Source organism: Balaenoptera physalus, assembly GCF_965194825.1.
Source record: "Balaenoptera physalus genome assembly, chromosome: 16".
Classification (NCBI taxonomy): domain Eukaryota; kingdom Metazoa; phylum Chordata; class Mammalia; order Artiodactyla; family Balaenopteridae; genus Balaenoptera; species Balaenoptera physalus.
Genome location: NC_138898.1, coordinates 84,004,398 through 84,026,938, shown reverse-complemented (window position 1 = coordinate 84,026,938; position 22,541 = coordinate 84,004,398). Strand labels below are relative to the sequence as shown.

Below are 22,541 nucleotides of genomic sequence, written 5' to 3'. Positions count from 1 at the left end.
CACCCCATTCACACGCATACATGCATGTACACAAATGCACACAGAAACACACGTACATGCACACGCATGCCTGCACATACACACACACAGAGCTCTGAGAAGACCCAGGCCCGTTCTGCCACATCCAGCAGGCATTTTGGCCACCCTCTCTGCAAGCCCCCTTCCTGGCTGTGAGCAGGGCAGGATCAGTGGGCTGAAGACCTGGGTGCTCAGCAAGACTCTGCTTTTACTGGCCAAGCGGCTTCCTTCCCAGAGCCTCGATATGCTCATCCATAAAATGGGAGCGAGAGTCCCTGCCTCCCAGTGTGGGGTGCCAGGCTCAGGGACCCTGCAGGGTGGCGGGGGAAAAAGAAGCCAGGTCTCACCGTCCTCTGCCCTCACTCTGACCTAGCTCAGCCTCTCAGGACAGGTGAAGGGAGATGGGCCCGGCTTCCGAAGGCTGGAGAGGGCTGGAACTGTTACCTAATGCCACCCGGAGCCTCCCAGTGCAAGTCGGAACCTGACCCCGTCAGACCTTGGTTCTCAGGAAAACTGACCCTCTCCCAGGTGCAGAAGCCACCAGAAGGCCCTGGCACCCTTGAGAAGGGAGGGGTCCAGGCCCTACGGAGAGGCCCGGGCTTCTTCCATCAGGACTTGGGACTGCAGCATGAAGGCTTAAGGCTAGACTCCAAGCAGAGAGTTCCACCTCAAACATCCCAGAGGGCTGGCTGAACACCAAGGGGGACTGAGCCACCCTGGCTGGAGAGGCCTGGGTGGAGGCCGACGCAGGGCAGGGCAGGACCCGGGCAGTTCTCACTCATGGGAGAAAGTCTCTGGGGGTGAATGGGATGCTGGGGTGTGGGATTTGCCTCTACTCCCTGTGCAGCCCTGGGAAAGGCTTCTTTCCTCTCAGGACCAGAGGGGATCTAAGGGCCTTTTCCGCACGACCATCAGTGCCCCTAGGCCGAACCAGCCTGGGAAAGGACCTTTTCCACTGGAGAAATGTCTAATAGGCAGTGTCACCCGCACCTTCAAACTTACCCACCTGCTCCCACGTTGAACACACACACGATGCATCTACCTTCCACCTGCCCAAGCCGCCATGCTCGTACACACACTCAATTGCTCCTCCGCCCATCCCTGGGCTCCTCCAGGGAAGGAAGAGTGAGGGGGAGGGGATGCTGTTACTGGGGCCTACCGCCCTCTCCCGCAGGCCCCAGGGGACGCCCTGGTCTCTCCTGTCCCTCCTCACATCCCAGATAAGGAGAAGGGATACTAGAGTAGCAGGATTTGACACTTGCAGTTGAGGCCAGCTGATTTCTCTTACAGCTGGGGACCAGGAGGGATGTGGGCTCAGGGCTGTCCCAGCAGCCACGGCCAAGATGGCGGAGAGTTTGCCTCACCCTGGCAGAGCCCTCAGGAAGTGAGGGCTGAAAAACCCTCCTTTTCTCCATCTGCCCACTTCCTCAGACAGCGGAGAGGGGAAGAACTTGGGGCAGGTGGGATCTGGGGAGTGGGACACCTGGGCTCCATCCTTCCATGTGGGGAGTTTGGCTCTGCCCTACCTCACCTGGAATGGCAGGTAACACTTCTGTGCACCTGGAGCCCTGGGCGTTAACAGAAGAGGGACCACGCCTGGGAGTGGAGAACAACACAAGACAGACAAGAAGGCTCAGGGGTTTTAGATTTCTTCTCTGCCAGCCACAGGAATGCCCTGACGGCGTGGGGGGTGGCATGGGGGAGGGGCTGCCCCATCACATGGCCAGGGAGATCCAGAGAGCCGGCTTCGGCAGACAGCTCAGGCACGTGGAAGGGCCAGCTCTGCCCATCCCTGAATGTCCTCCTCCAGCCCCGTGAGCCCTGGGTACACGAGGAAAGCAGGGGCAGCCCCAGGGGAGGAGCCCGGCTTCCGCCACGTGAATTTGTGCAGCTCCCTTCAGACCCCTGCAGAGTAACCCAAGCAGGGAAACCCACAGAGGTCTCCACCGCCCACAGGATCCAGTCCAGACGCCTTAGGCCAGGCCTCAGGGCCCTTCTCACCCTGGCCACCACGGCCTCTCCACATCGATCTCTCGGCGCTGGCCCCATGGGCCCTTCCATACCACACTTTCTGGGCTGGCCCAGTATCTTGGCCCAGGCTGTCCTCTCCTCCTGGAATGCCCTTCTCCACGTTCTCTTCTGGGGAGGCCTGCCCTCTAGGCCAGGTTCGGGGATCACTTCCTCTGGGACACCTTTCCTGGGTGCTGTAGGGCTGGCTGCTCCCTTGTTTGTGCTCTGCAGGGGGTAAGCAGATGTCTCTCCCAGAGCTGGGGCCTCCCGGGGTTACCGTGGTTTCTGTCTCCCTCATCAGACCTCGATGGGAGGGGACCGTGGTCCTCTTTGTGCCCCAGCCCCTGGGATGAGGCCCGGGATGTAGCAGATGCTCAGTAACTATTTGGTAAGGGAATGAATGAATGAATGAATGAATGAAATGAATGAGTGAGGGTGGGCACTGTGAAGGCTCAGGCTCCCAGGATCCATGGCTCCTGACAATGAGCTCTCTGTGGGCCAGGTGGACAGGTCATCTGGGCTCAGAGAACCAAGCTGTGAGCATGGGTGTGGCCTCCCCAGCCCAGGCTGCCCACATGCAGATTCCCAGGGCAACAAGCATCGATTGAGCGCATACTGTGTGCATCACCCCAGGCCGTTCTCCCTCATGCTCCGCCCTTCCCACCTGGCCCTCTGCTCTTGTCCCTCTGTCCGCCTGGAATGCTTGCACCCTGATCCTCTCATGGCTGCTCCTTGGATTCCATCAAGTCTCAGCAGAAAAGTCACCTCCTCCAGGAGGCCTTCCTTGATCTAAGGTTACCCCTCTCTATGCCTCATTGTCCTGTCTTAATGCTCTGCACCACCCTATCACTAGCTACTATTTTCTGTTTATTTTTCTGTTTGCTAATTGTCTTTCTCTCCCTCCCTGACCCTGACACACAGATTATTAAACTCTTTGAAGGCAGGCATTTGGCCACCTTGCTCTCTGCTGCATCCCCACACCTGGAATAGAGCCTGGCACCTAGTAGGTACTCAGTAGATGTTCAGTGAATGAGTGAACGCAGACTTTGGGGATGAGGGCCCAAGCCAGACAGTTCCCGTTTTCATGGAGTCTGAGGTGCAATACACAGGCACCTGCTTGGAGAAGGCCACCTGAACTGGTGCAATTTGCCACAGTTGATAAAAGCCTTTTCCCCACCCCTCGAAGCTGCATTCACATCACGTCAGGTGCCTCTGACAACCTCCCTGAAGATAGGGATGACTGTTTCCACTTGGCAGGTGAGGGAAGGAAGCTCAGGTGAGGATGTGTGCCTTGCCCCCAGGTCAAACACTAGAAAGAAGCATGGTTTGAACCCCCCTCCCTCTTTATTACCTATATAATCTCCCTGTGTGGCGCAGGCAATTCTCCCTGAGCTCAGGGAAGGCAGGTGACTTGCCCAAGGCCTCACAGCCAGGAGAGGCTGCTGGAGCCTGGAGGCCCCCCTCTGCCTTCTGATCAGAGCTCCTTCCTCGGGCTCAATTTACAATTCCAGCTCTCCCTTCCCTCTCCCTGGGGCCCGGGGCTGAAGTCTATTCTCCAGAATCTGGGTTCTAGCACCATCTCTTTCCAAGGCCTCAAGCTGTCTCCGCCTCGTGACCTCGTGACTGCAACATCACACGGCCCTAAATGGCACATCCACTCGCACCCCTGCCCGCAGACCACCTCCCTCTTCCGGCCTCCCTGTTTCCAGCAGGGACTCAGTCACCTGAGTTCAAATGTCGTTTCTCTTCTACTCACCTCCCCCTGTTCCTTGCCAACGAATGAGAACAGGATGCTGTGCAACTGACCACGTTGTTGGTGGAGAGACGGCGAGGGGCGGGGGCGGGGAGCCCGCGTAAGGGCGGAGGAGCCGGCTGTGAGGAGCTCCTGGGATTCTGCGCTCTGCTCTTCGGCAGAGAGCCGAATGCAGCCGAATGTGCTGAACGCAGCCATCTGGGGAGACACCCTTGCCCGTATTAGCTTCCTAGGGCCACTGTAACAAAATGCCCCAAGCTGGGTGGCTTCAAACCACAGACGTTTATTCTTTCACAGTTCTGGAGACTGGAAGTCCAGAATCGAGGTGTCCAGGGGGCCATGCTTCCCCTGAATGCTCTAGGAAGGAACACTTTCTTCCATCTTCTCAGCTTCTGGTGGCTTCCAGTGATCTTTGGCGCCCCTTGGCTGATAGACAGACACACCCACCCCATCTCTGCCTCCGTCTTCACACGGCTGTCTTCTCCCTGTGGGTCTCTGTGTCCCTGTGTCTTTACGTGGCCTTCTTATAAGGACACCAGTCGTTGGGTTTAGGACCCGCCTGATCCAGTATGGCCTCATCTTAACTAATTACATCTGCAAAGACCCTATTTCCAAATGACGTCACATTCACAGGTACCGGGGTTAGGACTTCAACATATTTTGGTGGGGAGGACACATTACAACCCACGACCCTAACCAAAGGGTGCACGACGGAGTGGGAGGGCCCTGGGGATGACTGAAGCTGGGCCAGGAGGCTGCCGCCCCGACCGGGTAGGGGCCGAGGTGTGAGCCCTGGGGAGGGGCGATCGCTCTCGGAGCTGCGCTCCGGGGTGCAGCGCGGGCGGTGGGCTCGCTGCTGTGGCCGCGTGTGTGGGTGCTGTGGGGGGCCACCTTGCTGGGGGCTTTCCTCGTCACCCTGACCCGCTTCTTCCCGGGTGAGGCCCGGCGAGGCCTGGCCACTGCAGAGGGTAAGGGGGCAAGGGGCTGCGCTGGGGTTTGTGGGGGGGAGCGTTTCTCCTGTGCCCTAAAAGCCTCCCCTGAAATCTCCCTTCAGGAGGGTGAGTGTACAGGGGTGTGGTCCCGGCAAGGGGAGCTAGAGGTGGGGATGGTAAGCACTTTTTTTTTTTTTTTGCGGCTTGAGGGATCTTAGTCCCCCAACCAGGGATTGAACCCAGGCCTGTGGCAGTGTAAGCACCAAGTCCTAACCACTGGACTGCCAGGGAATTCTCTAGAGGTGCGGATGGGATTGCAGGAGAGGTGGAGGTCCGTCCCGTCCAGCCCTGGTAGGGGCGGGTGGGGACTCTCTGCTCTCCTCTCCCCAGGAGACCCCAGGCTGCAGCTGAGGCTGGGAGGGGGTCCTGCGTGTCCTGCCTCCAGGGCCTGGCCCAGCCTGATGGGAGAAGGGGTCTCACCTGCTCTTCTGAGCGCCTGATCTCTCCAGAGAGGTGCCACCGTCCTGGAGGGGTTCGGAGAGCTCTCGTACACCGAGGCCACCCTGCCTCGGCAGGAGAGTCTGATTGAAGGGGGCTTCAGGACACCCTGTGAGGACCGAGACGCCATGCCACCACTCCTGGCGTCAGCACAGCCGAGTGGGCTCAGCTGGGCCAGATGAGAGCCCCTGCCTGGGCCTGCTTGTGATCTCAGCTGCCCACCAGCCCACTCCTCCACCCACCGACCAGAACAGCGGAGCAAACAGGCGTTAGGAGACCCGGGTTCTGTGCCGGCCCTGCCATGGATTCACTGGGTGTCCTTAGCCAAGTAACTTCCCCTCTCTGGGCCTCACGTTTCCAAGTGCAATGCGAGGGTTGAACTCAGGATCTTTTCCAGGGTTACCTCAATGTCGGAGGAGCCGAATCCACAGGAATGGCTTTGATGGTGGAATTCCGGGCAGCGTGTGATGGGCGCTTGGAAGGGAGGTTCAGCCCACTGGGCTTTTCCTGTTGCCCTGCTCACCACCCATGCCTGCTCCTAAAGATTTCACTCATCTCCAGAAGCTTCCTGCCAGCTGTCTGGTCACCTCACGTAGTGCCAGCAGCACAGTCTGTTTGGGGAAAGCAGGAGGGTGGTGGGAGATGACATTGGGGAGGGAGGCTAGGGTCACGTCGGGTAAGGTCAAGGAGGGGTGTTAGGGGTTCCCACCCAAGGGCTTGCCTTGCTCTGTGACGTGTCAGGTGCACATGCATGTCTGTACAGCATGTACTGGGGCACAGACCAGCCTATGCGTGATTTTGTGCGTGTACGGGTGCGAATACATATAGGTGTGTGGCTTAACCACATATGTGTGCTTTTTTGTGGGTGTGTACCTACCTATTTGAACTTGAATTTATGTGGGTAAGGGCCCAGGTTTGTGAGTTCAGTGTCGTGTCTGTGTTTATATGTGCCTGTGTTGGTACGTGTGTGTGTTTGTATGTGTGTGTATTTGTGTGGGCCCTCTGTGTCCCAACTGCCCCGGGCCCTGGGAAGGCCTGAGCTGTCCCAGTGTCACCTCTATGGGTAGCCCACCTGACCCTTGGCTCCGGGGGTGCTGAAGCCAGGCCCCCAGGAGGAGGAGTTCCATTAAGGAAGCAGACTTGGGATGTGACTTGGACAGGCAACCTTTCTTGGGGAGGGGCTCCAGGCTCAAAACAGAGCCAGATCCCGGGTGGCCTGGGATCTGGAGACGGTGTGGAGGCGCCTCAGGAGCCGAGCTTTGGGTCCAGGTGGGGGGACGCGGCTCCCGCAGCTGGCGGTTGTCCAGGCACAGATGGGCAGAGCAGAGGCCAGGGAGCATCCTGAGATGCAGACTAGGGGAGGTGCCCCTGCGGGTCTCAGGAGTCCAAGGTCCAGTACCCAGCTCCGAGGCCAGCTCTGCCCTTCCCCCGTCCCCTCATTGCACGCTTGGGGGAACCTCATCCTACGGGACTGTCCTGCCTCCACCCCTACCCGGGGCCCTCCCCCATCCCACCACCTGAGGGCGAGCGGGCGCCTTCAGGCAGGGCAGGAGCTCTGCACTTCGGATGGGAGAGCTGTGCACACGCTCTCAGCTCGGCCACACGCTTGGTGTGACCCCGGAAAGTCACTTTGTGTCCTAGGCTCCGTTTCTCCCTGTCCCACCCCTCAGTCAGGGCCTCAGGACGGGCTCCCATCACGTCCAGCTCTTTCCTACCTGCCCTCCCAGCCTCCGGGCTCACACCTCCGCCCTGCACCCTCCCTGCCTCGGCTCACACTGTCACCCCCCCTCCTCCGGGCCCTGCCCTTGCTGGTTAACTCTCCTGCTCCCGGAAGTCTCCTCTCTGACACCCTCACCGCAAGCTGGGCTCGCCTCACCTCTGCACCCTGCTCCTCTCTCTCCATAGAGCACGTCTCCCTCAATGGGCTGTGAGCGCGCTGAAGGCTCGGCTCGTTCTTCTCCATCTTCTCGTCCCCAGAGCCAAGCACAGGCCTGGAACTCAGCAGCTGCTCACAAAGCATTTGTTCAACGGAAGAATGAAGGAGCAGGCGTGTGAAGGAGGGAGGCCTCGCAGGGCAGGGCGTCCATGCCTCTCAAGGCCCTTAACTTGAGTCGCGGTTAATCACAAAGCTGGTTCCCTCCCGGGAGGGGCCTCCTCAGAGGACGGGAGCCATCCCTCTTCCTCCTGTACCCCCAGCGCCGGCCCCAGGGAAGGTTTCAGAGGTGGCCAAGGGGCTGCTTCTCTGCTGCCCCCTGCTGACGAAAAAGGGGAAACTGGATGAAGTCTGGAAGCTTCTCTGGCTACAGTGGCTCCCGCCTGGCCTGGGGATAGGACAGAGGTTTCTGGCGTGCGGGGAATAATGGCCTTCCTTCTGCCAAATGTGCTGTATTCTTCATCCTCCTAACAACAGCCAGTGGTTAGGGTCTTCCTCTTTCCCTCCCTCCAAAGTCATCCCCCCGCCCCCGTGGAAGGGTGTGCGCTGGGCATCCGAGACCGACCCCCAGCTCTCCAGGCTGGTCTGGGCGCCTCCTGGGAGCGCCTGAACAGCGTTGCTGAATTACAGTTCTTTAATCGTCCACTCCCCCCACCCCCAGACTGAGCTCCCCAAGGGCAGGGATCCCAGTTCATTCAATTGCTCAACAGATCTTTACTGCGTGTCAGCCCCGTGTAGGGGGGGTTCTCTACCCTCACGGAGCTCACCTTTCTGTTTCCAGGCCCAGCCTGAGGCTTGACACACACTTGGTGTTTGTGGAAGGGGGCACACTGGCGGATCATTGAACAGGCAAGTTGGGGAGGGGTTTGGGAGCCCCTCCAGGTCCTCTCATATGCGTGTTCGGCGGAGAAATGCCCCCTCTGACCTGGCTCCAGGCTGCCTGCTACGGCCCAAGCAAAGTCCAGGGGAACAGACTAAGGACCAGTCTCAGCGTAGCAGCTGTGGCCGCAGCCCAAGGCAGGCGCTGCTGTCAGCTGCTCTGCCAGACCCATCCTGCCTCCCTGGAACCCCATTAGGGAAAGCAGGGGTGAAGGAGACGGCTGAACAGAATGACCTCTGAGGGCCCTTCAGCTTTCTACTCGGGATCGCGTGAGGGCCCTGGAGCCTGACCATCCCCAAGGCCCAAGGCCTCCGCAGCTCCAGCCAGACAGCCCAGCAGGAAGGCCAGACGTGAGGGAGGTGACTGTGCCACACTCGGAGCAGGTGGCCACCTCACCTGCTTCTGGATACAGGCTGGGACTGGAGGGAAAATGTCTAAGGGACACGCAGCAGCCTGCACTCAGCGAGTGAACACTACGGGAAAGATGCTGGGTGTGGCTGGAGACACCAGGCTCCGGAGCTGCAGACGGGTCTCAGCTGCAGCCTGGGCCCCCAGCTCCTCGGCTGGTGAATCCTATTCACAATCCCGCTCAGGCGCCACCCTCTCAGCTTCATGCCCTGCCCCCTGCCCCGGTGCAGGCCACTCACTGCCCTGTCCACTGCTGTGGATTTGTGGGTGTGTCTTATCCACCTCTAATACCCAGGGCCTCTCAAAAAGCCAGCCCCGAGCAGGCCGTCCAGCTCCAGGAGTAAACGAAGGCCGCGAGCGCTGGTATCTGTGAGGACACCTGCATGTGGCGTGTCTTCTCAGCGTGAGCCCACCTCAAAGAGCTCAGCTGAAGGCTGATCAGGAGCCAGGGGCTCCCCTCGGCCTGGCCGGGCGCCTGTTGGCTCAGTCACATCCCTGTCCCGCCCTGCGTGGTGTGTGGGGGGCCTGAACCCTGCAAACTGCATTTCCTGGGCTCATTTGCCAAAGGCTTCCTGGTTAATATGGCCCACAGGAGACCCTGCTGGTAGATCAGGCGACAGGCAAAGAAGCCAGGGCTCTCCTCCCCGCCTCTTGCTTCAGAGGCCACCGCGGCCGGTGCCTGTGCCACTCCCTGGTGTAAGGTCCCGCAGGCAGCCCTTCTCGTGGTGACCCAGCCTGGAGCCCTGGGAACACCACAGCGGCTCCCCGCTGTTGCCAATCTCAGGGGTGCCAAACCTTCCCGTTTGTCCTTTCAGCTCTCTGGGGACCTTCTCAACTCACGCCCTCACGTCAGATGCCCGCTGGGGAGCCGTCTGCCTGACTTGACCTGGATGTGCCTCTCTTCGCTGCCCTCTGTGTTGCTCGGCCAGACCACAGAGACACCACACACCGAGGGCAGGTTGGAGGCTGTGTCTTTATACAAAGGTAATCAACACTACGGATCCACAAGCATGCTGCTGCGGCTCACGCTGGCCCGGCTCACCACTTCCGGGGCAGAGGTCTGGGTGTGGGGCGGGGGGGTCACCGCAAGGGAGGAACACTGCACAGGCCTGGGGACGGGCGAGCACACCAGCTGGGAGCCCCCAAAGGGCACGCGCAGACACACGAACACGGCATAACCACGGGCACGACGCACGAGGACAGGAAGGAAACAGAGAGCTGAAACGAGCCACTGACCACCAACGCCCTCTTCTCCCCGGTGTCCTGTGGGGGGCGGGACAGTGGGTGGGCGGGGCCGGGGCCTGGAGCCAAGCGCCCCAGCTGCGCCACTACAAGGCCACGTGACCTCACGTCCTCACAGAGCGCTGCGCTTTCTGCATCTGTAAACTGGGGACGACAAGCTGTACTTCACCAAGTTGTCATGAGGATGAATGAGACTGAAATAGGGACACAGATCAAAATACTCAACACAGAGCCTGGCACACAGAGGTGTTCAGTAAAGTAACTTTTTGTCAAGAACATCTCAGCTCAGAGAGGACCTTCCCCGGAAGGCCGAGATGGGAGATCGCTTCCCTGGAAACTCTCTCTCAGGGGATCAGGACCCTGGAGCACTCCTTGGAGCCGGTAGCCGCTGAACTGGCCAGGGCCCCGGAATGCACTGTGCCGGGGCAGTTGAGGGGGGCGGGGGGCTGGACCCCCAGGGAGGCACCCGCAGAAGCCGGGTAGACACCAGAGGAGCTGGGGACTGTGCCAAAATGGTTCTGCACGTAGCACAGGCCGGACGTGGGCTGGTACGGAGGCAGGCTGGCCGTGTGCCCAGGGACCCAGGACGGCCAGGGGGCCAGTTTCTGGCCGCTGGTGTGCTGCATCTGGGCCACAGGGTGGCTCGGGGCCAGGTGAGGGTGGCCGCTCTGTGTGGGGTAGGAGCCAGGCACAGGGTTCAGCCTGGAAAGGAACAGAGAGAAAATGGTCACTCAGCCACTCATGCCGGGGCACACAGCAGCCCCAGCGGTCGATCCGCAGGCGCGAAGCGTGGGTCACTATACTGCTTTCTATTACAACATGCTGTGGACGGTTCCTATAACCAGCTGTAAAAGTGCCAAGCGGGGAGGAAGGTCAATCTCAACTGGACAGAAAACATATGCCCAGAGGGCGCAGGGCCCACTCACGGTCCTGCAGTAAGCCAGCAGGAAGAAGGGGTATCGGGCCCATGCCTGAGACACCCTGAGGTGTAAGAGCAGCTTGCAAACTGGATGGACCGGATGGAGATGGGGACCAGATCACAGCAGTCAGTGTGTTTGTGGTCGGCTCAGCAGCTGTACCCAGAGAGAATGGATCCACCTCTGTGGGAGGGAGGAGGGGAGGGCTCTAACGGGTAACACAGGGCTTGGGCCCAGGCCGTGTCTGCTGGGAGATATTCTACCCGTGTCTTCAGGAATAAAGACTCACAACTCAAAGTCCTGGCAGGCAGGAACCGACGTGACAGATGTGGGGAGCTGTGTGTGCTGAGGTTGGAGACCGCACCACAGACACGTGCGGCTGGGACCACAAAGGGGGACACATTCTAAGGGTTTTAGCCTGTGACCTTCGTGCAGAGTTCCAAATATGAGGAACAAATGTCAACACCACTGATACCTGTGTTAGGTAACTAGACTAAACCTGTATACATTTCAATCCAAACCTAAGCTTACAAATCAGCTGCTTAAGTACAGATACAGGACACTTAACAGCACTTCTGGCATTTTAAAAATATAGAGGTTTTGGCCGATAAGAAGCTTGACAAGAGCCTCCAGGGAGGCAAGGCTGTCCAGGCAGTCAGGTCTGCTGCCGAAACAAACATGCGTGTTGTAATACCACGTGTGTCCTGTTGTCATGTCATCCGAAACATCACGTGCTGTTCCGGGTGCCTACAGCAGGCCAGGATAACGAGGGATCGAACACCACGCCATGCAAAGGACACAGAAGGAGCTGAGAGAGTCACCATGGCCCCTGGCCAGATCTGCGCGTCATGGTGAAGCAGGATCACCCGGCACCACGGTATCACAGTTACAGAGAGGTAACTGCGATTCAGCGTGGAAGACCTTTCTCATCAGGGGCTGTCTTGGAGAGCCAGCCCCCAGCCGCCAGGGGTGAACATCGTCAGCTGTCTTAGAGGGGATTCCTTCACGGGACAGGGCGGGGGAGAGAGCGTTTGCAAACGAGGACCCTTAAGTTCTCTCTAGGTTCTGTGAGAACAGCAATTAAGAGCCAAAAAGCTACAATACACCTAATTCTAAATTTAAACACCTCCCACTCATTTAGACTCCAGGAATTACTTGCCTGAAACAAAATGGGTGAGTGTGCGTTTCTATTTTTCCCACTACCTGTCCCTGCCTTTAAGAAATGGTCAGAGTGGGGAATTCCCTGGCGGTCCAGTGGTTAGGACTCAGCGCTTTCACTGTGGGGACCTGGGTTCGATCCCTGGTCAGGGAACTAAGATCATCCTGCAAGCCGTGCGGCCTGGTGAAAAAAATAAAAATAAAAAAGAAGTGGTCAGAGGGCTCTGAGCTGCTGAAGGCTGGGAGTGTCCACCTCCTAAAATAAACTACAAGGAGCAGACTCCGATTCAGCCAAAGTCCTGCCTCCAGGCCAGCGCGGGGGCAAGATGTACTGCACAGCTGAAGCAGAAAAGGGCCGCTGACAAAGCACCTTGACTTTGTACTCAATCCTTTCTTTGGGAGGGACTTGAAGGAAAGGAAACCTCCTCCATCGTGAACTCTCAGCATCGGCGAAAACCAGCGAAGGCCGCCCGAGGCCGGCAGCGTGTGCCGCGGCGACAGCGAGTGAGCAGGACCCGGAAGCAGGGGCCCCTGGCTCTAGACTGGGCTCTTCTGACCCTGTGTTACCTGGAGAAAGACTCTTGTCCCCTTTGGGCGCTCTCTCTGAAAGGAGGGAGTCAGGCTACGTGAGCTCTGGCGGCTTGCCCAGCACTTTCCATTGAGAGCTAACGTGCCTGGACTGGGAAACAGTAAGCTTCGCCTTCTCCTGCCAGGTGGCCAGGAAAACCCGACCTCTCAGGTTCGGGCCGTGCCACCTCCTAAGGCTCCCAGTCAGTTGCGTGGACTGCGCTTCTTACCAGCGTCACACGCAGGAGCCCAATCCCACCCGCACAGAGTGCTTGTCGGCGCTGAGGGCTGTTAACGCCACTGGATGGGGCCACAAGTCACTCGGGAGTATGCACAAGAGCCCCTTCCTGCTCGGTCCCTACTTCAGATGCAGCTGGGCAGAATCTAGGGTGCTCGGGAGAAATTTGGGCACAGATTTTTCTGGGCCCAGGCTGCCCACACCCTCTTCCCTATTCCCCAGGACACTGAACGAGTCACACCCTCTAGAGGCCCAGAAATCGCTTTAGGAATAAAGCACAGAGTTCTATAACTTACTTCCGGCTTTGGGCGGCCCTTCTTTCAGCTGAAGAGCCGGAGATGTACTTGAACACCGAAATCTTCCTCATCAGGCTGAAGGGGAACTTCTGGTCGAGCTTCAGCGCAACTCGCTCTGGGAGGTCGATGGAGTAGCAGTAGGTGAAGCCATCTGAGGTTGGCATATTAAGGAAAACTGGAGGCAGCTAAAGGGAGGAGGGCTGAACACTCCCCACAGGATGCAGGTGCCCACATTGATTGCACAGGGGAATTAGTGCTTATGCCACCATAATATCTGACTGGAGTTTCAAGCTCAGGGGAAACCAAGAGTTGAGTTTCTATCCCCTGTACCTCAGAGAGAACATGACCCAGCAACAGGAGAGGGCAGACAGGTGCGAACGTTTCACCTTCCCCCAGACACACCCATCCTGTCTCCTGAGCCCCTCTGGCCCCTTCGATCACAGTCAGAAGCCAGCACACATCTCTGTCTTTCCCGTGGGATGAAGCAGGAGGCTGTCCTAATACCCTCTGGGAGGACTGACATCCTCTTGTACTTTGTCCCAAATAGAAGGAACCTTGTCTCGATGTGACCAAGTGAGCTTCCTGTGGGCCTCTGTGGCAGCCCTTCCCCCACACTGTCACCACCTCCCAGGGATGTGATGGTACTCTGGTCATCCGACCTGTGTCAGCCCATCACTGCCTAGACAGCCAAAAAGAGTCAGCCTTTATCCAACCATCCATCCGTCCTCTCGACAAATATTCATTGAACATCTAGTATACCAAGTACTGGGGTAGAATAAGTGGCCACGAGCAAAAGCTTATCGATGGATGACCACGCTGGGGACCTTAAGCTAGCCGAGGTAGATCTGAGAAATTTCTCTCTAAGGATGTGATATGGATGCTGAAGCCTAAATTGTGAGTAGCAATAGCTAGAAGAGGGGTGCTGGCAGAGAGAAGACTGTACAGAAGCACCAAAAGAACATTGCTCCTTGAGGCAGTGTGCTTAACTAGAATACTACTGGCAAGATAATTCTCTGCTGGGCTAGGCTGTTCCACTCATTATAGGACATTTAGCATCCCTGGCCACCAGCCACCAAACGGTAGTAGTACCTAGTCATTGTGATAAACAAATACGCCCTTGCTATTTCTAAATTCTTTCAGGGATGACAGTATGCTTCCAAATACTGATTCCAGGTGGTAACCAATGCTGTAAGGAAGTCAAAAGTTGTCATGGCTGATGACTTCAGAATGATCTCAAGAATCTGTTCTGCTTCTGACTCTGATGAAGTAATAATACTAGACTAGTCCTCCCACATATGTAACTATAAACCAGAATACAATATTTTACACAATTGTTTTCAGACTCTGGACCACAAACACTACCAAACTGTGATACCTAAGAAAAGGGAAACAAATTAAGTGAGCCTCAAGATCAAGCTGGCTTTCTGCCTGGAGGCACTTTCTAAACCACAGCACAGGAAGGGGAATCCAAGTATTATTCCAACTTTAGTATATGTGCTGCCAAAGCGAGCACGGGGAATCCAAGCAGAGTACAGTATTTTTTCCTGAGCTGGAGAGGCAAAGAGTTCAGGGAGGAAAACAGGCCTGGGATTTACAGGTCAGTAATGGAGAGGAGGGAGAAGAAGCTCCTCCTCTTCTTCTGGATGGGGCCACAAGTCCCCTTGGGTCCAAAGAGGTTCCCCGAGTTTTTAGCTAATTACTAATGTACACGTACATAGGCTGAGACTCCTCCAGTCAGGCAAAGAACAGCTACTGAAGAAACAACAACTATCAAAGAGCTGTAAGATTAACAACTCCTGGAGCTCCCACAGGACAGGGACATGCTCAAGTTCTAACCAGAGTAAAGAGACTTCACTGAACACCCAGGACATTCAGAAGAGACCCCCAAAAGGCAATGCCTTAACAAGTAAATTAACTACCTATTAGGAAAAAAAATACTCTTTAAAGGAAGACAACAATATTCAGCCCTTGATAACACAGTATTCACAATGTTTATCAAAAAATAAAAAATTACAAGACAAGGGACAAAGCAAGAAAATAGGGTCCATAATCAAGAGGAAAAACAGTCAAAAGAAACAGGTCCAGAAAGGACAAAGATGATGGTATTAAGAGACAAGTATTTTAAAACAGCTATTATAAATGTGTAAGTGAATGTGTTTAAAGGAAAACATAAACATAACAAACAGATAAAGAATCTCAATACAGAAATGAAAACCATAAAGAAGAACCTCTTGAACTGAAATATACAACATGAGAAATAAAAAACTAACTGGATGGGTTTAACAGCAGAGTAGACACTGTGGAAGATGAGACTGCTGAACTTGAAGGCAGTGTGATAGAAATTATCCAAACTGATATGTAGAGGGGAAAAAAGGCAAAAATTAAAAAAAACCACAAACAGCCTTAGTGACCCACTGAACAATACCATGTAGCTTATATATATGTAATTGGTAACCTACAAGGAGAAGAGAAAAGAGGATAGAAAAAAAATACTTCAAGACATAATGACGATAATTTTTTTAGACTTGATGAAAATTCTAAACTCACAAATCCAAGATCAACAAACTCCAAGTAAGGTAAACACAAAAACACCACCTCAAGGCACAAGATAATTAAATAGCTAAGAACCAATGATAAAGAAAAAATTGTGAAATGAGCCAGAAAAAAACAATGAATTATACAGGGAAACAATAAAAATGATTACTGATTTCTTATCAGAAACAATACAAACCAGAAGTAATGCAAGGACATCTTTAGAAGTGAAAGGAGATCAGAGAAGGCTAGAATTCTATATTTAGTGAACTAAAGGCATTTTCAAAGAACCAAAGATGGAGAGAATTTTTCACCAGCATACCTACAGTAATGTTAAAGGAAGTTCTTTAGGCTAAAGGAAAATGATACCAGATGGGAATTTGGATCTACACGAAAGAATGAAGAAAACTAGAGATGATAAATATGTGAGTAAAGGTTGCTTTTTAAAAAAATATAACTGACTGTTTAAAACAAGAGAAGTAGCAATGTATTGTGAGGTTTATAACATATGTAGAAGTAAAACATATAACAACAATAACAGAAAGGATGGAAGAAGGAAAATAGAAATACAATGGAATAAGATTCTTACATACAAAGTGGTATATTATTGGAATGTAGACTGTGATAAACTAAAAATGCATATTTAAACTCTAGAGCAACCACTAAAAAATAAAACAAAGAGGTACGGTTAATAAGCAAAGAAGATAAAATGAAATACTAAAAAAATATGCAATTGAAGGCAGGAAAAGAGGTAAAAAGGAACAAAGAACATTTGAGACAAACAGAACACAAAAAGCAAGCTGGTAGACTTAACCCCACTATATCAATAATTACACTAAATGCAAATGGGCTAAACAAGCCTTTAAAAGGCAGAGACTGTCAGACAGAGAACCACCTATATGTTATCTACAAGAAATATGCTTTAAATGTAGACATAAACATGTTAAAAATATAAGGATGGGAAAATATATACTTTGTAAATCCTAATTCTAAGAAAGGAGAAAGCTGGAATAAGTAAATTAATATCAGACAATGAAGAATTTAGGGCAAAGAATATTACCAGAGATTTAAAGGGTCAATTTCATAACAGTAAAGGGTAAATTCATTAAGATGATATAACAATTCCAAATGTGTATGTATCCAATAAACAGAACTTCAAAACACTTGAAGCCAAAAACTGATAAGAATTGAAAGCAAAAAAGAGAGATCTACAGTATTAGCTGGAGATGTCAATAGTCTTCTCCCAGTAATAGAATAACTATAAGGATATAGAAGATTTGAACAATACAGTACCTTGACCTAACTGACATATACTGAACACTATACCCACCAATTGCAGAATGCGCATTCCTTTCAAGTACACACAGAATACTCACCAAGATGTAACAAATGCTGGGCCAGAAATAATTTAAAAGGACTGTAATCTTACAAAGAATTTTCTCTGACCACATGAAATAAAATAAGAAATCAATAACAAAAAGAAATCTGGGAAATCACCAAATATTTAGAAATTAAGCAACTCCCTTATAAATAACCCTTGGATCCAAAAAGAAATCCCAAGGAAAATTAGAAAATACTTTTCACTGAGTGATAATGAAAACACAACATATCAAAATTTGTGGGATACAGCTAAAGTAGTGCTTACATGGGGAGTGTATAGCTTTAAATTTTCATGTTAGGAAAAAAAGTTTAAAACCAATGAAATTGAACTAGAATTTAAAAATAAGATACATAAGAACAATGTTATCAATGTGGATTTATACACTACCCACACTAACAGCTCATAGAATCACAAATTTTAAGATATGTCAGGAATGCACCTTGTCCAACTCCAAACACTACCATTCTGATGTTTAAAAAAAAATCCACTTTGTATTTTAGAATACTTTCCCCTAATTGCCAGAATATTTATACAAGGAATATGAGGCTTATCCTAAGTTTTTAACTACCCATATGGTAAAAGCCTACCATAAAAAAAAAATTTTTTTTCTTCTGAGAAAAAGATTAAGCCAAACAAAAACAAACAAACCTGTTTCCTATTCCTTTCATGGAACATCTCCAGCCCATGGGTATTTCAGGTTCCTCCAATAAAAAAAATTAATGAAATGTAGGTTTACACCTTGGAAAAAATCAATACAGAATATTTTACTAACTGGCAGTGCTGAGCCAGTGTGAGGAGTGAGCTACGGTGATCTTTTCCAGATGAGAAAACTCTGGCCTAAAGAAGGGAAGTGACCTGCCCGAGGCCACATGGTTTTCAAAGGTGAAGCTAGCACACAGATTACCTACATCTGAGCCCACAGCTCTATCTACTTGACCCCCTCCCAGGCCCTACAACTTGGTTCACCCTTTGGCATGTCATTGTTCTACAATTACCTTCTAGGAAGGATACATGTTAGCCCAATTCCAAGTCCACAGACGTTACTGAGGAAAGAGGTCTGGGGAATGAGCCAGGAGGCACAGAGCAGGAGCCATGGCACCAGCATTGAGGGCACAACCATGCCAAACACCAGGGCCCTCCTCATCCGAGAGCGGACGGAATTGACTCCCAGCATGGCAAAAGCCACTGGGGTGAAACCTCTGGCATCCTCTACCTCCCCCAGCTTTGAGAGCGATGACACAGCTTCAAAAGACAGGAAGATGATGGCGCAGATGATGGCGAAGATCACGGTGAAGAAGCAGTGGCGGACGGTGCCCACGGTTCTCTCAAAATTGCCAGCAAAGCGCCAAATGATGATGGCACCGCAGAGCAGGGAGACTGGGTTCTCATAGACAAAGATGTAAGTCACCAGCCTGTAAACTGCAGAGGGAACTGAGTTAGAGGCCCAATGGTGGGTTGTTCCAAGAAGGGAAAGCCAGGTTACAACCCACCTAGGAAACGGGGAGTAGCTGGCTCTCATTGCCAGTGAAAATCAGCCCGGAGCCAGTGGGATAAGCAGAGGGAGGCAACAATGAAGGACCCAGGACTCAAAGTAGAGGCGTGGATGTCTAATCTTTGCTCTTTCCCAGACCTGGAGCAAGTCTTATCTGTGACTGGCTTCCATGTGGGGAAAAAAATAACACTTTTTAGCATGGGATGGTCTTTAAATTTGTAATGTGCTTTATAATCCTTTTTTAGGTTTTAATACTGACCTATCTCACCGGGCAGTTTGAGGGTTAATTAATTGTAACGGCTTCAGGTGGATTGGGTGGGTGTCACTTAACACTCTTTGTGCCCGTCTCCTCGGCTGTAATCCTGACCTCTCCTTCCATAGTGGCTGTTCAGAGGAAGAAAAAAGGGACCATGAATTATTTTGCACCTGTAAAGATTAGAAAACTATCACTAATAATGTAGATACAGAACTCAGAAGTCTTTCTTGAAAATGCTGATCCAGTCTTCGAGGCAGAGCCATGCTCTATATGCAATAAGACAGCAAAGAATCTCACTTTTATTTTTCTAGAACCAGTCCTCTCTCTTATGTACTTTTACATCCCCGCAGGCCAAAATACTAAACTGAAGGAGGGGGACCGGTGAAGTGGCAGTAACATTGGACTTGGGAGCCTAAAGGCTTGGAGTGGAATCTTGGCTCTATCACATCAAGGCCGGTTGAGCTCAGTCAAGTCACAGGCCCTATTGGCTTCATTTCTCTCATTGTATAATAACAGGCATACACACGAGGCCCTCAAAGGTCTCTTACATGTCTAATACTCACATTGCCCGTGAGCCCCACGCTCAGAGAAGCCGTGAAGTAAAGAAAAAAAAAAAGGGAGCTCAGTTTAGGCTGGCATTTTGCATCTGTCTCTGTAGACAGATGTGCTGTGTGTATCTCGGGTGGGGTGGGAGGGACCAGTTTTAGATTTGAGCACGGAGGCAGGCTATGAACCATGTACCTCAGTCAGGCCATCTCTGTAAGGCTTCATTATCTGAAGAGTACTTCATTGCTTGTTGAGTACTTCCGACACTGAAATCCCAAGTATAAATGTGAAGATTCTAGAAGCAATTCTATATAATTTGGGGATCATAAACCCCAAGGTTCCAGTTCCAACACATCACACGATAAAAAGAAAAATCTGGGTTCCTGTGTCAATTATATAACTCAATAGCTCTGCGAGTCTTCGCATTAAGCCTCAGTGTCATCTAAATAATGGGCAACAATGAAGCCTACATTACGTCATGGGATCACCGTGAGGATTAAATGAGATTAATGCATGTGAATGTGCTTTGCAAAACAACAAGTCATACAAATTTCCCATTTTCCTCCCCAGAAAAGAATGGGGAAGAAGCAGAGACTAGGAACATCTTTTGTGAGCAGATGTTTATACTTAATTGGTCTGCAAAATCTCTCACCCTCCCCGAGAAAACACACACCTCTCCCAAAGGTACAAGATACCCCCTCCCGCTATGAGCAGGAAATCGGAGTGAGGATTAAGATAAAAACGAAGAAGCACAAGAAATTCTAAACCCCAGGAAGCCAGGATCTTATAGGGGTGGCCACAGATAAAGCTCAAGTGTCTTCACGAAGGCGAGAGAAAAAATTTTTTCAGTGGGGGTTGGGCCTTAAAGCAGACGTAGGTGTAAATGTGACAAGGGAGGGGAAGAGAAAAATCCTCCTTGGTGATCGAGCAGGGGTGAATGAAACCCATTTGCTACGAATGGATATGGGGGCCTTGACCAGTCGGATGGCGACAGGGAAGGGAACAAATCTGGGTAGGGAAGCATTACAGTGATGACGAAGATGGGGCTCTGCACAGACAAAGACGTGGAATATGGGGCTGGTCCTCCAGGTGGGCAGAATGATGATGCGGACGGAGACAGGGTGGCGCGGATGCTGGGAGGCCAGAGCCCAGGGCCTGGCGAGGTCGGAGGAAAAGGGCTGGCACCCGGGGCCCGGCCCCGCCCTGCTCACCTTGCCAGTTGCGCAGGGCCTCGGACCGCAGCGAGAGGCCCGAGGGCGCCAGAGGCGGCTGCAACAGGAACAGGCGAGGCCCAGACACCAGCAGCGAGAGCAGCGCGGTGAAGAAGGTGGCGGATGGCACCTCGGGCCACAAGGACCAGCTCCGGTACCCGGGCTCCGAGACCGCCATGGCCGCCAAGGATCCCACTCCCCTAGGCGGCTCCGACAGGTTCTCGGCTCCTTCCGCCTCCTTGCGGCAGTCTCCCATGGCAACAGCGGAGGAGGTGGCCGGAAGCCCCGCCTCCCAGACGCCCCGCCCCGTGCAGAGTTGCCCAATCCGGTCGCGCTGGCCAGTCTCCCCCGCGCGTAGGACAGCGCCCTCTGGCGGCAACAAACCCCCTTTTCTGTGTTTACCCCCATTATACCAATGAAGAAACTGGTGTCTGGGTAATGCAGTTAAATGGCAAAGACAATTAGAACTCGGGTTCCCCCCGTTGCTATGGCCTGGAATTGGCTACTGGCAAGGTGCCTGGGTTAGAGAAACAGAGGTGGGAGAGGAAGGAGGGATTCTACTGAAGGCCCCGAAGGGATGTAATATAACAACAGTGATAACCAAGGCCTATTTCAGCACTTAAAGTCTGAAAAGCACCTTCACCAGAGAGCAGTTGTTTAAAGTAGCCAACTGGAATATTGTTTCCCTGATTACAGATGCTTTGGAAGGTGAGGTAACTTGCCCAAGGTCACAAGTGGGAAGCAGTAGGAGTAGGATCTGAATTCCTCTTTGCTCGGCCCCGATTTTCTTCCCTTTTCACTACTTCCCTCTAATATCCTGCCTACTGCTACATGTATGTAAATTCGACTACTGAAAAATAAACAAATGCTTCACTCTCTGTGCTGGACATTCAGATCCGTTCCCAGCCCTAGTCTGCCCCCCTCGGTAGTTCTGGCAACGTCTGTGTGCCCATGAACCTCAGGAAGAGAACCTAAGATTCTTTTCGTCTTTTGTGTTTAGTACTAAAATATAACCATGTAATTTTCTGGATATAAATATACAGCAATGGAACATATTTCAATGAATGCTACGTATATTTAAACTAATGCTGCTCACGACGCAGCAGTGGGCATGAAAATTAAGGTTTTACTCAACAGGAAGCAAAACAGGAATCAAAAGTGTGGTGGAGCAGCTAAAAATAGCGAGTGGGGACTTGGGCTGCTGGAATCAAAGTCTGGGCCTTGGAAGGAGGAAGGGGGTGGTGGTCCCATCTCCTCTGTGCCCATCAGGCCACTCCAGGAGTTCTGGGTCTACTTTCAGACACATATTCTGAAAAAGGATGTAGAAAATTAGAGCTTGTCCAACAAAAAGTGACTAGGACTAGGAGGAAAGGGGGGAATTTCAAATCATAACTTGATGAGGGACAATTAAAGGGACCAGGGAGACTTCTGTGGGGAAGCTTCAGTGGTCCAGACCACTGGCTCTAACTATGTGAAGGGCTTTCCTGAAGAGGGGGAGTAGACTTATCCTGTGTTACTCCAGAGGGGAGACCTGGAAATGATAGGGCGACACACTTGACTTAAGAAAGAACTTTCTGACTTCCCTGGTAGTGCAGTTGTTAAGAATCTGCCTGCTGATGCTCCGGACAAGGGTTCGAGCCCTGGTCCAGGAAGATCCCACATGCTGCAGAGCAACTAAGCCTGTGCGCCACAACTACTGAGCCTGCGCTCTAGAGCCTGTGAGCCGCAACTACTGAGCCCGAGTGACACAACTACTGAAGCCAGTGTACCACAGCAAGAGAAGCCACCGCAATAAGAAGCCCGTGCACTGCAAAGAAGACTAGCCCCTGCTCACCGCGACTAGAGAGAAAGCCCGTGTGCAGCAACAAAGACCCAACGCAGCCAAAAAATAAATAAATAAATAAATAAATTAATTAATTGATTTTTTTAAAAAAGAAAGAACTTTCTGACAGTTTGGATGGTCTATCCATGGCATGAGCTGCCTTAATAGGTAGTGAGCTCCCTGTGACTATACAGTGTGCAAGCAGAGGCAATCTGGGGACTTGATGAGAATACTGAAGTGATTCAAACATCAGTTTGGAGGTGGAACTAGATGCCTTTTAAAATCTTTTTGGACCTTCAGTTCTGAGACTCCATAAACAAACAAATGCATATGGAATGTTGATACATTTGCCACTTACCGGGGGGTTGGGGATAATTGCATTTGGATTCCTGGCAGGATGAGAGTTGTGGTGACATCACATATCCTACAGCCAAGGGCTGTGTAGTCTAAC

At 52.3% G+C, this 22,541-nt stretch overlaps 2 protein-coding genes across 4 annotated transcripts; both read right to left on the bottom strand.

The window, feature by feature from the left end:
- Positions 1–1,651: 1,651 nt before the first annotated feature.
- LOC309644902 (uncharacterized protein) lies at positions 1,652–7,174 on the bottom strand (the record flags this gene model as incomplete). Its single annotated transcript, XM_082429165.1, has 5 exons — positions 1,652–2,409; positions 3,785–3,979; positions 5,194–5,320; positions 5,615–5,749; positions 7,088–7,174. The coding sequence occupies 5 exons, from the start codon at positions 7,172–7,174 to the stop codon at positions 1,916–1,918; spliced, it is 1,038 nt and encodes a 345-aa protein (XP_082285291.1). The 3' UTR covers positions 1,652–1,915.
- Positions 7,175–9,386: 2,212 nt separating this feature from the next.
- Positions 9,387–21,381, bottom strand: RHBDD2 (rhomboid domain containing 2). Of its 3 annotated transcripts, none has more exons than XM_082429590.1 (4): positions 20,269–21,166; positions 17,775–18,182; positions 12,851–13,001; positions 9,387–10,376 (listed from the first exon to the last, which is right to left on the bottom strand). In XM_082429590.1, exons 1-4 carry the CDS (start codon positions 20,522–20,524, stop codon positions 10,019–10,021), a joined length of 1,173 nt encoding a protein of 390 aa, XP_082285716.1. In that variant the 5' UTR covers positions 20,525–21,166; the 3' UTR covers positions 9,387–10,018. The 3 variants fall into 3 exon arrangements, with proteins under 3 accessions (XP_082285716.1, XP_082285718.1, XP_082285717.1); XM_082429592.1 differs by lacking the exon at positions 20,269–21,166 and adding an exon at positions 18,254–18,415; XM_082429591.1 differs by lacking the exon at positions 9,387–10,376 and adding an exon at positions 10,383–11,930 and having other exon boundaries at positions 20,269–21,381.
- Positions 21,382–22,541: the final 1,160 nt, after the last annotated feature.

What these genes read in the sequence shown, in the direction of transcription:
- RHBDD2 (XM_082429590.1), bottom strand. Translation starts at nt 20,524, where the DNA reads ATGGGAGACTGCCGCAAGGAGGCGGAAGGAGCCGAGAACCTGTCGGAG. An exon ending in ACTTGGAATTGGGCTAACAT is followed by an intron (nt 13,002 to 17,774) that starts GTATCCTTCCTA and finishes TGCCAACCTCAG; the next exon opens with ATGGCTTCACCTACTGCTAC. An exon ending in AGGGCCGCCCAAAGCCGGAA is followed by an intron (nt 10,377 to 12,850) that starts GTAAGTTATAGA and finishes GTTCCTTTCCAG; the next exon opens with GCTGAACCCTGTGCCTGGCT.